At 37.2% G+C, this 12967-nt stretch overlaps 1 protein-coding gene across 4 annotated transcripts in view; it reads left to right on the top strand.

Annotated features, from left to right (window-relative positions):
- The window catches only part of PRKACB (protein kinase cAMP-activated catalytic subunit beta), a 78218-nt gene that overhangs the window by 51503 nt on the left and 13748 nt on the right, over positions 1-12967 (top strand). For all 4 annotated transcript variants that reach the window (XM_063165821.1, XM_063165819.1, XM_063165818.1 and 1 more), the window contains 2 exons: positions 9994-10055; positions 10964-11092. In XM_063165821.1, the coding sequence (XP_063021891.1) occupies positions 9994-10055; positions 10964-11092 (191 nt within the window). The remainder of the gene's footprint in view (positions 1-9993; positions 10056-10963; positions 11093-12967) is intronic.

Genomic DNA, 12967 nt, shown 5'->3' with positions numbered 1-12967 from the left:
AATTGAGATTTCTTCCAAAGGAAAGGGTATTTGGTATGTTGTAGTCTTGAACTCTGACTTACTCTAGTCACCATTGCATTACTTTTGTATTTTTTTATCAGAAATATTTGGTTTTTGCCCTCGTTTTTAGTTAACATCTCAAATTGTTTATATATTTGTTGCTGGTTACTCGGAGAGTTTCTGCTAGTCCTGCTGTTGTAGGCCAAAGTTCACAGAAGTTCCCCAGCTTTAATTGTGGAGGCTCTTACAGGTAGTTTTGTAACTTGCACAATGTTTTTGCTGTTTTTCTTTATTCATCTTTAGCTGCTGACAGATAGCTCAGCCCATTAAGAATTAATTTCTTAGGTTTAATAGGTTTAATTTCTTCAGCTTTTTTTTTTTTTTTTCAGGGTTTGCAGTTCAGTTCTATGCATGCCTCTATTTGGCATGCCTCTATGACAAATAAGTGCTGAATTTACCCAGTTTCTAAAATCTCATTCTTTATCAGAATGGATAATAAACCCTCTTACCTACTTTTTACTTGCCTTAATCCTGAGACAAACAAAAATTTGTTATTCACCCAGTGTGTTGAATTGTGAAATGTGTTTATTTACATAAGACTTCCTTATTCAGGAAGCCAGTCTCTGCTATTTAAGGGTATAAATGAACTTCTCCTGCTTGGCTGGTTACTGCAGGCAACCCTTTCCTGTAAATATTGAAAGCATGTTCTGCAGGAGATATGTCAGTGCAGCAATGTGTCAGAAGCTCAGATCTTGTGAGGAGATGAAGAACTATTTTGCTGATTTACCCTGACAGCTGTGAAGATGTCTTGCTGATCCCAAAGTATCTATATGATAATTTTTGTGGAGTTTTAATAATGCAAGGGCTGGAACAAGATAGCAGGTGGGAAGTGGGCTTAGACATGTGTGCCCACAGACCAAGATTGTTGCATCCACTATTATTTTTATGCCTTGTATTAAATATTTGAAAAAAAGAAAAAGCAACAAAATAGTTTCTCTTCTCAAATAACTTTTTAAATACATCCATACAGTGAACAGCCCCTGCAGTTGTTTAGTTTGGAGTATAAGGAAGAGGTTAGTTTAGTAAAACTTCTGAAGGTTACTTTTAAAAGGAAGGGGTATTTGCGCATGAGTGTGTGTGGTATTATTCCCTGCTTGCAGGGAGTTCATTAGTCAATATGCAGATAAGATCAACTACCTGCAGATTTATGTTTACTGTTGCTAATGATCTAGCCATAAAGCCTGGTCTTAGGGATAGCTGCACGTTATCCTTTGTAGTCACTGAACTGCTGCAGAGAGGAAATGTGGGACAGTGATATGGAGAGGGAAGTGGGTGCTGACCAACTGGCCAGAATCTTAATGGTGCAGAGAGCTTAACTAGAGGGACTCTGCAGCAGGTGCTGAAAACATTTTTCTTGGTAAGTGATTTTGACTGTAATAGGAAAATCTGATTAATTTGTGTATTTGTATCAACTACTAGAATTTGTTAAAAACCTTTACTCAAAAATGTAATACATTTGCAAAATACTTTATAGTAGTGCCCTAGAAGATGTTGTTCTTGGAACTCATTCTTAAACTGTATTCTTCTTTTTTTTCTCCCCACATGGTAACCATGGAAATGTATGCACTGCAGGAACAAAAGATGTTTGAATTTTGACAATTGTCACACAGTTTTCAGCTTTCTTTGTTGTATTGTTAATACCTGTTATATTTCACACAGGAATGTGGTCTTTTACACTACAGGTCCTGTGATAGTTGTAACATTTTAGATTATTTGCTGGATAAAGTTCAACAACTATAGAGGATGGTATGGCACAGCTGCACCTTAATTCCTAATTGCCTATACTAAGTTCCTCAGAGGATGACACTTGAGTATATTACATCTTAAGATTCTTCTGTTACATGTTAAGATTCTTCACATAGATTTTTTTGTGTATGAGCAAATTTTTTAAATGGAGAGTGTTATGTACTGCATTTGAAAGTAATTGTGTTAAACACATAATTTATTAATTTTAAATTTTAAGATAGTGGAATTATTCAATACAATAATTGAAAACCAATAACTTGAATTTAGAATTATTTTTCAGAAGCCTTTTCAGCAGTCCAGGGTGATGTGTTCATGGTTCTGTCATGGTAGCACAAGCTGATACCCTTTCAGAAAGGAGCAGTTCTGTCCCCCATATTTGCCTACTCACCTCGGGAGGAGCATTCAAGAGAAGAGGAGGGAACTGCTTCTCTGCTCATTCCCTGCCTCCTGCCCATTCCTTTTCAGTCTGGGCTGGTTCCCTGACCTGGCTTGCAGTCAGGCACGAGAATGCTTTTGCTCTTTCAAGGAAGGTCATTAGAGAAATGCAGGAGTGAATGACTGCGGGAGGACAGGACTGGTGTGGGGTTTTTTTCAGCCCATGCTGAACACTGAACTGTAGCCTGACAAACCAAACTGCTATTTCTTGGACTTTAAAGCCTCAAATCACATGGATTGTTGCAAGAGAGGAAGCAGATTTACAAATGTGTCATCTCCTTCAATTTATGCTTCAAGGGCAGGAAGAAGGTATGAGTGAGACTCTGTTCATTAAGCCAAATCCTAGTTTTAATATATTCCAGAACTAATTGAATGCTAGTTCTAACTGATCCATTTAGAGAATTGAAACAAAAACCTCAACCTTAATCCATCAGCAAAAGCTTGCTACTAGCCCTTTAATTTGAAAGGGAAGCTTGGGTATTAAAGAGGGGTGGCAGCCTGAAGGACCAAAATACCTTAAGGTGGGGTTGAACAGCTCTCAGCCACCCGGAATCTGCAGGAGGCTTTGTCACATCCTATACATTGATGCTCAGATGAAAATATTCTGCTTGTCAGCATTGAGAAAGTCTTGCAAATCATTATTTCTTTAGGATTTGAATAACAGATCCTAGGTTGGATCATAAAGTTAACCTGCTATGGCGCTTTTGGTATTTATCTTCTGTTGAGGGAGAAGTCACTTATAAAAGTATGTGTTTGTAAATTTTGATGAACATTGGGTCTGGAGGAGCTTAATCTTTTAGATTAAGAAAGTAGAGCTTTATCTCATATGTATATTTTTTTGTGGAAAATTATTCAAGTGGGGCATGGGTGCATGTGCAGCTCTGCTGAGCAGTGCTAGTACAAGATTTGATTGTGTTTGTGACTGACAAACTACTGCTTTGCATTATACATTTGACTTTACTGATTTACATTATACATTTTGGGGGGGGGGAGGTTAAACAAAATCTCAGGGATTCGTGTCCTAAGTAACTCTGTTATTTGGGTTTGATTCTGTCTCCCCAGAGTGCCCCCCTTATATTATATTCTATTTTTGGCACTAGCAGGGTTTGCCACCTCTGAAGCAGTACTTTGGTATTTAAGAAAAGATCAAGGGAGAAAGACTGAGCATTGGATTTGAAAATGAAATTAATTATATTGTCTATAATAAAAATAGAAGGAAGTCAGTCTGACTGTGGCAGTTTTGTGCAGTAGAGTATCTACTGCTCAAAATTCAACAGAGATCAGTGTTATCTCTGATGGCTGAAAACCTGGCTCCTGTTCTGATGTGTCTTAATCTGTCACATCTCTTGTACAGGCTGTTGCTGTGTAGCCAGCCAAGTAAAGCAGTGAACTGGGTTCTTTACAGAGCTCTTAACTCTTTTAACTTTGCTTTTTGGAAATTCACAAAATACTGTTTAGTTCAAAACATGAAAATCATGCACAGGATTCAAATAAGATTTGTGCCCGTGTTTGAAAATTGAGTTGTAATGGATAAGATCAATTTGTATTTTACAATTTCTGCACACTTTAAATTAACTCCTGAATGTGCTCCTACGAAGATCAGATTTTAGTACCTTCTTCTAGTTTTTAGGCACAACAGCTGTAATTGGTCTTAATTTACTGTTTTTTCCTGTTTGTCTCCCTTTTTCCCACGCCTGTCTCTTTTCCCATTTCTTCCCCATTCTTTCCACTATTCTTCAGAAAAGTTTACAGTGTACAGTTGATAATTAGTGCTCCTGTTTTAATAGTAAGCTTACATTCAGTGAAAAGCAAGCTTAATTCAGTTAATCTACTAATTAGTAGATACATAATTCTTACATGATCATGTAGCTACTAAGAACTTTCTGGTTTTGTATTTCAGCAATTGGGCCCTTTCAGAACTGCTCTGTTTGTTTGGCTCTTTGTTTCTGGGGATTGTTGGATTTTGGATTTTGGGTTTGGATTGGATTGATTTGGTTTGGTTTGTTTTTTTTAACTGAAGAAAGGGTCTTACCCATTTCAGCTGGTAAGTCGGTTTGCTCTGCATCACCTGTGTTTACCATAATTAGTGTTTATAGAGAAATATGAAGTCAAAACCTTGCTCTTTAAGTCAAAACCTGATAAATGAGATATTCAGTTGATGCAGTTCATTGACCCAGCCTTGGCAGAAACAAGGCAGACTCCTTGCTGGTCAGCTCTTCACAGGAGGTCTGGTGGCTGTGCTCTCTGCTGTGTTCAAAAAAGGTGGACTTGCCCTCAACCAGGCTTGTATCACCTGGACTTTTTTCACCCACCATTTGTATATTGTGAGAAGCAAAGTGTTTTGGTTTTGTTGACAGTCCGTTTCAATGATACCATTTCAGTTTATGCTTTGAAGTATTTTCCAGCTATTAAATTGTTAACTGGTGCTCACACTGCTTCATCTGAGGGTATAATACTTAACACTTAGCTGTGTTCATTTTGAAACACTTGCCAGGGCAGAGAAACCTTATTTTGAGCCTTTATTACTCCTGCTAATCAAAAGAGAAATATTTAAAAATTTAGACAACAGGTTAATAGTGTAAGAATGGGACTTAGAACTGGAATCAGAAGCTTCTCACTTGCATATGGTACCAAAACCACAGATATCTATATACATCTTGATAAAGTTTAAGGCTATAAATACACTTTTTATAAAAATGAAATATACATATACATTTACCAGAATCTCTTCATACATATTCATTTTTCCATTAAATGATTTAATTAAATAGCCCATTTAACTCCAGACTTCAAATGATTATATTACAGTTTTGGAAGAAAATTTGAATTGTATTTTGATAAAGGGCATTTTAAATACCAGACAGAGATTGGCATTTAGCACAGCAGATGGGGGTTTCTAGTGGTGCCCAGTGTTTAGTCTTAATCAGTTTAGTTCTTGCTTTCTTGCTGTGAATCCTAGCCAAATACTTTTTTTTCCCCTTACAAAGAAAAAAAAATCCTGGCTTGCTGGCTCTTGTGGGAGATGTGATTGAGAATAACAAATACTGTGCATGTGGGAGGTGGGAGAAAGGCAGAGTAACTCATGGTAACTCTCAGGACTGCTCCATCTGTGACCCCTTTCCCTCTGCTGTCATTGCAATCCTGCAACCAAGAGGTCTTCACCCTCTTGATTTTTTTCAGGAACTTGCTTCTGATTCACTTGCCCTTAAACTGTGTTTTAGGTCAAAGTACTCATTACAGTACTCATACCCTTAGTTAACAGGTTTTTTATCAGCATGTTAACTTTTCATAGAAAAGTTGATCAATAAAACAAGCAAACATATTGTGAACTGTGTGAATATACCAATAGAGACCAATCTCCTCTTGTTTGGGGGTGGGCTCAGGGGTGTTTCTGTTTTGCATGTAGCAGAGTTTGTTCATTTGTTCAGGTGTTGTTGGTTTGTATGCTTGGGGTTTTCTTTAATTCCTCCTATGCTGGCATTACCTAGGAGCCTCTGGATGTTGGGTTCCTCTTCCCTTAGAACACTGTTCCAGCAGACTTCCCTGCTTATCCTCCTGTTGCCTTGGTTCCAAGTACAGCTCTCCACAAGCCCCCTGTGATATGCAAGGGAGTAGCTGAGGCCTCGTGTTGCAGTGGTTGTAGCACTGCTTCTGACCAAGGTGAACCAGAGCAGGCAGAAGGTGTGACTGCTTCAAGCCGTTCACTTGTGGTCCTTGGCCATTATTCCATTTCTTTCCACCCTCTTCTGAATGTCACCAAATGTCCTGCTTTGGGCGTTTGCACTGCAGAGGACCTGCCTCTCCTGCCAAGGCTTGCTCATGCTGGTGGCAAAGGGCTGGGTTTGTGCAGTTTGTGCTTGCCTGATCCCTGGACAGCCGGTGGGGGCATCCTCTCTGCTTCCAGCTGGTGTCCTTCCTGCCGTGTTCAGTTGTTTCTGCTGTGGTCCTTGTTGTGCTGGTGCTGTTACCTGTGCTTTGCTGTCTCCTCCTAGTACCTTCCTTTCTTGAGCAGCAGCTCTCCTGCTTTGCTTTCAGCCTCCTGCACTCCAACTTCCACTGTGCCAGCAAACCCCGTCTGAGCAGTGTTTGTTGCTGGTCTGTGCATACACTCCTTGCCCCACTCTCATCTACACTTTGCTCAGCCACAGACAAGTGATCCTTGCTCTTCAGTGTTTATGGGAACCTGTATGTCCACATCCTTAGCTCCTTTTTTCTGACAGCTTTACCAAATTAAATCATGCTCATATGGTGTCCATACCAGATCCCTGTGTACATTCCAGTTTGCATACGGTAACTTCAGCTGTGCAGATTAGACTTCTCAAGTTGCTGTTCTTGGGTAATAGGACTGAAATCTGATTGAGATTTTTTTATTTTTTGGAGACTGCTTGCCACTTCTTTGCTATCTACCACATGCCATGCAATTCACACATGCTGTCTTCTGGAACAAAGTGCTAAGTAGTGGGAAGATCACCCGATTACAGGTTTTATTGTGATCCAGCATGCTGTGATGAAGATAGATACACTATTGTTAGCAACAGTTCCATGGATGTGTATGTCTTGGAATAGCTTAATAATTAAAGATGCCAACTTGATCTCCTGAAGTTTTCTAAGCTGTGCTTATTTCTGTGATGCATCATCTTTTTTTCATACTGATTTTAGCTGCCTTTGGTGATTTTTTTTCTTTCTTTGCTCAAACATTCTGTGATTTAACATGAGTCATTCTGTCTGTGTGGGAAAGGGCTGGTTTATTACAGGGTCTGTTCTTGAGTGGGGAGGGGAAAGGGTGGAATGTATTTGTGTTTTCTATGTGTTTGTTGTGGAAATGCATAAAACTTTTTTTTCTTCTTCTCTTTCTTTCCTCTCTTCATCATCTCATCTGTGTGGGTGAATGTTCCTGCAAACCCTTGGGGAACCTATAGAGACGTTTGGTATGCTCATTCCTTCATTAGTGCCCAAAGTCACAGATGCTAGGTACAGTTTAGACTAGAAAAGCAAACAAGAGCCACATCATCACAATGTAAGGTGGCTAAAAATGTGCACTTGAGGAAAACCTCTAAGTCATCATCTATTACACCTGTTTGTTTGCATCATCACAGTAATACCAATGGCCACTGCTACCCAGTTGGCGTAAATTTTGATTCTGCACTTAAAAGTAGAAATTAAATGTGTTCTCCTCTAGCAAGAGCTGCTGTTTTATGCTTGAGGGATAATTTTCAAAAGTTCAAATTCCAAGTCATGTTTTGAGAAATGACAGAAGTGCATGCACTTAAATTGCCTAAGTTCTATTTGAAAGCACCTGCGGAATTGTGTTGAGGTGTAGGAGCCCAGGTGACCTCTGGAAGTGAGAACCAGACATAATTCAGTGTACTCTGCCATTAGGAAGAAACTGATTTTAATAAAACTGAGCACAAAACATTAAACTGTTTTTAAAAGATAGTGATTTTCAGATATGTTGTTACCCTTGGGTAGCTTTATTTTGAAAATTTATGTTCAATGCTGCTTTCTATGAAAAGAGGGCCAAAGTAAAGTAGAACAATGTAGGAGTTTTGTTGCAGGAGAGCTTGTGGCTTAATGGTATTCTAGAAATGAGAGATTTTTCTCATGAATCCACAATTTGAATATTTCCAGCTGGATCACATTCAGTTCATAAACAGCATTCTTTATTCCATAAGTAGAACAGAGATAAAAATGACTGTAAATGTCATTGTATATTTTTATAAATACTGAATAGTCATACTTCAATGTGAAATAAGTAGCAACATAAAATATTTATTTATATGAACAGAGATGGCATGAGGGATATTTAAACATATGTACTATAATGACATTAAAAAAGAAAAAAGCAATTACTTTGTGTTAATGTTCACTTCTAAGCTACAGTCGCTAAAGTTTGAAGGCTCAGCTTTTTGGTAATCTTAATGATTTTCTTGGGGTTTTTTTCTTGTCATTAAGAGAAAATATTTGTGCTACTTTGACATAAATTGATGTTTGAATAACTGTATCAGTATTCCTCACTTGATCAAGTGATCTCTGTTCTCCTAATGGAAAAAGGATCATCAAACATGAATTTAGACATTGCTAGTTTCCGGTTTTTGTGTTGAAAATTATTTCATGCCACAGGAAATCCTGTCCTATCTTCAAATTAGGATAATTAAAAGTCATTACATGAATAACCTCTATTACTTATAAACAAAGGAAATATTTTCGACACACAGGATAAATACGTTAACATTTTTTGCTGATTAGCCACTAAAATATTTTTAACTCTCAGTTTTAATACCATTTTACCAGTTTCTTTGATACAAACTGTGTTTTTATTGCACTTCTTAACCATAAGTTTAGAGTACTGAATATGTTGCTCCTCTGTGATATTGCTTGTTTCTCTTCAAATAACATTGCTGAGTGGATATCATGCTTTAGACACTTTCCTAATGTTGAGGTCAGCCAGAACTTTTGACAACTTCTATGAAATTACCATTTTATTTAATGCTCCATCAGAGCCAGTGGTAGTGGGAGCCATAAACCTCCTTTGAGTGTTTTGTGATAATCAAGTCCCATAGCACACCCAAGAAGGGGGGGAAAAAGGAAAAATAATAATTTACAACCAGCCTTCTCCAGGGCTGCTGCTGTTTTTACTGCTGCTGGAAATGTACCAGTATAAGAAGAGTATTTTTGAAGTTTTCTTTGTCAACGTTAATATTCACTGAAAAGTACAAGGAAGTTCTGATTCATCAAGTGATTTGTTTACAACCTGTTATAAACCTAATTTTTTGACTGTCAGAATGTAAAATACAGTTGCTAAAACACAGAGTGCTAGATATTGACCAGAATAATCTTGGCATATTGTGGTGTATTTTTAGCAATTGCTTGTGGCAGAACGTCACAGTACAGAAAAAACACTGTTATTAATGTTGTATTATGTGAAATGATTCAGAGAACACACAACCAGTATGATATTTTCTTGATTCTGTGACTCTTTCAGAACCACAGCAATGTCTGAAACACCTCCCATTAATGACTGTGCATGAAGTAATCCACATTGATCTGGCTGAGCATTGATATTCAAAAAAAAGAGAACATCTGAGAGATGATCTGAACAAAATATTTTGGTGCACATTTTAAACAGTCATCCAGAATTTTGCCATTGTACATTCCTTCAATTTCAATGGAAAATCAATATTAAAACTGCATATTCTCTGACTGTGGGCATGCCTAACGTGCAGTGTTGTTGTAGCCCTGTGCTTTGTCTTTGCTTGCAGTAATGCTGTCCATTTGGTCCTTGAGCTTGCAAACAGCCTTTAAATAAAGGTGATGAGGGGAAAAAGCAATGAGATTGACATTACACTCAAGCAGCTGAAAGAAAATGCAACATTTAAAGAGATAAGAAGTCAATCTTTGTGGAATGGCTATTTATAAATGTCAGGTGTTTGGTTTTTTCCCAGCTGAATTAAGAATGTCTGACATCACCTTAAAGCCTGCTTGCCTATAGAGTATTTGAGCTATTAGAGCTGGTAAAGTTTAAGTAATTTGTGTAGAATGATGTAGTTACTCCAGAAAGCGTAGATATCACCTGGAAATAGAGTAGAACTTCTAGAGGCATTGATGCTTGCTTTCATCCATGGTGAAAATAGCATATTATCAATTGAATAAAGAAGTTGATAATGAAGCTTATGTATTTTGTTAACAAACCATCTCCATTGCACTCATGATGAATTATATTAATTGAAATGTACCTTCTTTGTGTGTTTTCAGTGAAAGAGTTCCTAGCCAAAGCCAAAGAAGACTTTTTAAGAAAATGGGAAAGCCCCCCTCAGGTATCAGTCATTTAAGCATTCAGTAATTTTCTGTGTTGCATTTTTTGGATAATGTTATCAATATGTTTTCAGCCTGTAATGAGTAGTGCAGAAATAATTTTAGTGCAATTTGTAAAGGATTTTCAGGTTGTTTTGATGCCAGCTTTGTCACTTTCATAAAAGTTTATCAACAGAGATTATCAAGTCTTCTCCAGATTTGAGCTGATAAAATGCTCCCACTGAACAACATATTCTGTTATGAGAATGATGTTCATAATGAACATGACAAGACTCAAAATCTATTGGCATGTTTTTAGTTGGCTTTTTTTTAATACCCAGAAGGATTGGCACATCTGTAATTTACCGTGTTAATAATTTCTGCCATGCTAGTAAGTGGAATTAAGAGTATTAAGACTACTGCATAGTGCTTGGGAGCTGGTTAATGAGCTTGTTAGAGTGAAGTCTTGTAAAATTTGGGATTTTGGGTAAGATTCTTGTTCTAATGCAATATTTGAGATGCTATGGAAATGAATGTCTGAGAAAATGTACTTGGGGATGTGCTCTTCAGACAGCTCTCATGTAGAACTCTTTCTAGAGCTTGGGGTCTTTTGCATGTTCTAATATTCTTGATCATGAAGCATGAAGGGATTATTTATCTGCATGTTATATTCATGATCTGTTTACTGCTAGATGTTCATGTATGGACAGCTGTATGGACAAATTACAGAAATGTTGATTCTTCTGTTTCAATGAGTGAAATGTAAAATCTCTTTTTTAAAATTTGACTGATATCAAATTATAACAGTATAGTTGGCTATAGTTATCTTTGTTAAATGTAGTATTTCCCAACTCTTTTCCATAACTGAATTCATACAGTTAAAATTCTCTTTGGTATTATTGTAAACAATGTGATTATATCCTACATATAGAATACTGCTGGCCTAGATGATTTTGAGCGGCAAAAAACCCTTGGAACAGGATCATTTGGGAGAGTAATGATGGTGAAACATAAATCCACAGAACAGTATTATGCTATGAAGATACTGGACAAACAGAAGGTTGGTATAATTCATTGGGGGTTTTGTGCTACAGAAGAGTTTGATTTTTTTTTTTTTTTTGCATAGAAAACCCCATTTTTTGCATCTAAAACATTCTCCTGTTATAATGGTGTCTAACTTGTATTTTTAAAAAATCTAATGAAGTTAAAATGACATTCCAGCATAGTACAAATAGAGGCAGCCCAGCCATTTCCACCTATGTGGAAATGTGCCTCAGCATTACCTCAGCATGGCTGGTGGCAGCCTGCAGCAGAGCATCCCAGTGCTGCACAAAGAGTCCACCACCAAATTTCAGAGTCTCAGCTGGTTTTTTTACTTTGAACCATTTTTTTGTGAATGGCTGAATTGTGATTACTGAAGGAGTTTAGGAAATAGCATCTTACTTCAGAAAGCTGCCATAAAAATACTTAAAGAGGTTTTTTTTTTTAAAGTTAATTAAATTCATTACTACCTCTCAAAATTGGAAAGTTATCTGGAAAAAGCAAAAAGGTCACATTTTTAACAACTGCAGTGCACTTGCAGTAAATGATTCCCAGGATTACAAAGATGTTTGCATCCAGACATCAGTCTTCTTTCATAAATTAGATGGTTTTGTATATAATAAGAAATCTTGATGTGTTCCTTTATGAAATACCTGTTTTTTCAACTAATCTTAGCATAATTATTTTTATGTATTCTATTAGAAATATATTAGTAGCTTCCATTAATCGTTAGAAAAATAAAGAATACATTTCTGTCTCTTTGTTTATGACAGAAAACATACAGCTATCTGAAATTAGACAATGGGCAGGCTGCCTATAATTTTTCATTTCCATTTTGCTTGAAAAAAAGGGAAAGCATCCAGTGAATGTCTTTTTATCCAGTCTCATGCTTGGTTCATAGAACATGAAAAAAATGTAATGGATGTTGAGGCAGCCTGGAGTTTTCTGTGTAAGGATGTTATTCCTTTGTCTGCCTTGAGTTAGGAAGGTTGTAACATGCCACTGTTTGGCTAGTTTAATTAGGTAATTGTTTTTGGAAAGAAAAAAATCCTGAACAAGAGCCTGGGCACAAACAAGCTGTTGGAGGATCTGCCATTATACCATTTGGTGTATGGGAAGCTGACACTGGCCATGCCCTGAGTCTGTGCTGAAGTGTGAACAAGCTGGGTCTGAAGCCCCAGCTGGACATTGTGAAGTGTTAAACAGCAGCTTCAGCCTGTGGTGTTGCTCCATCCCCCTGCAGTACCTCCCTGGGAGCAGATGCAGGAGCAGGAGTGAAGTCTGATCTGGCATTGCAGCTGAACACCTCCCAGACAAGAGCCTTGGCTTTCTTGCTTGGATGGACAAGATCTTTCCAGCAGTGTAGCTTTTTAGGGATGAAGGAGATACTTCCCACAAATGAGTTGATTTGAGCAAAACTTTATTTGTACCCTGAAGATCTGGAATTCCAAATGGGTTTCATTATTTCCTTTGTATGATGTTTATTTCAAAACAGTAGTGAGTTTTTTATAGGTACTACTTTTTGCTTCTAAAATTAAATTTAAGTACTGTTTCATTCAAGGTTGGAGTATCTTGATTATCTCTTATTTATAGCAGTTAGATTTGATTTCCAAACATAAAAGCAGACTTGTTTTGATCACTCATGTACATGTTCTTCTCTTTTCCTATGGAGTGAGGAAAAAAACCTTAACTTTTCTTGGAAATCATGCCATTCTGAAAATGGGTTATAGATAAATTGTGCAATTGGGATTAAATAAAATGGATGTAATTCATTATGCACCATGGGGGTCTAACACAAGAAAACTGATTATTAATTGCTGAGAAGGAATGAACAGAAACCTGCCACTTACTGCCTTGTTAGTATCCTAACATTGTAATGAATTATAAGTAACTT

Source organism: Melospiza melodia, chromosome 11 (genome assembly GCF_035770615.1).
Source record: "Melospiza melodia melodia isolate bMelMel2 chromosome 11, bMelMel2.pri, whole genome shotgun sequence".
In the NCBI taxonomy this organism is placed as follows: Eukaryota; Metazoa; Chordata; class Aves; order Passeriformes; family Passerellidae; genus Melospiza; species Melospiza melodia.
This window is presented reverse-complemented; position numbering and strand designations above follow the sequence as displayed.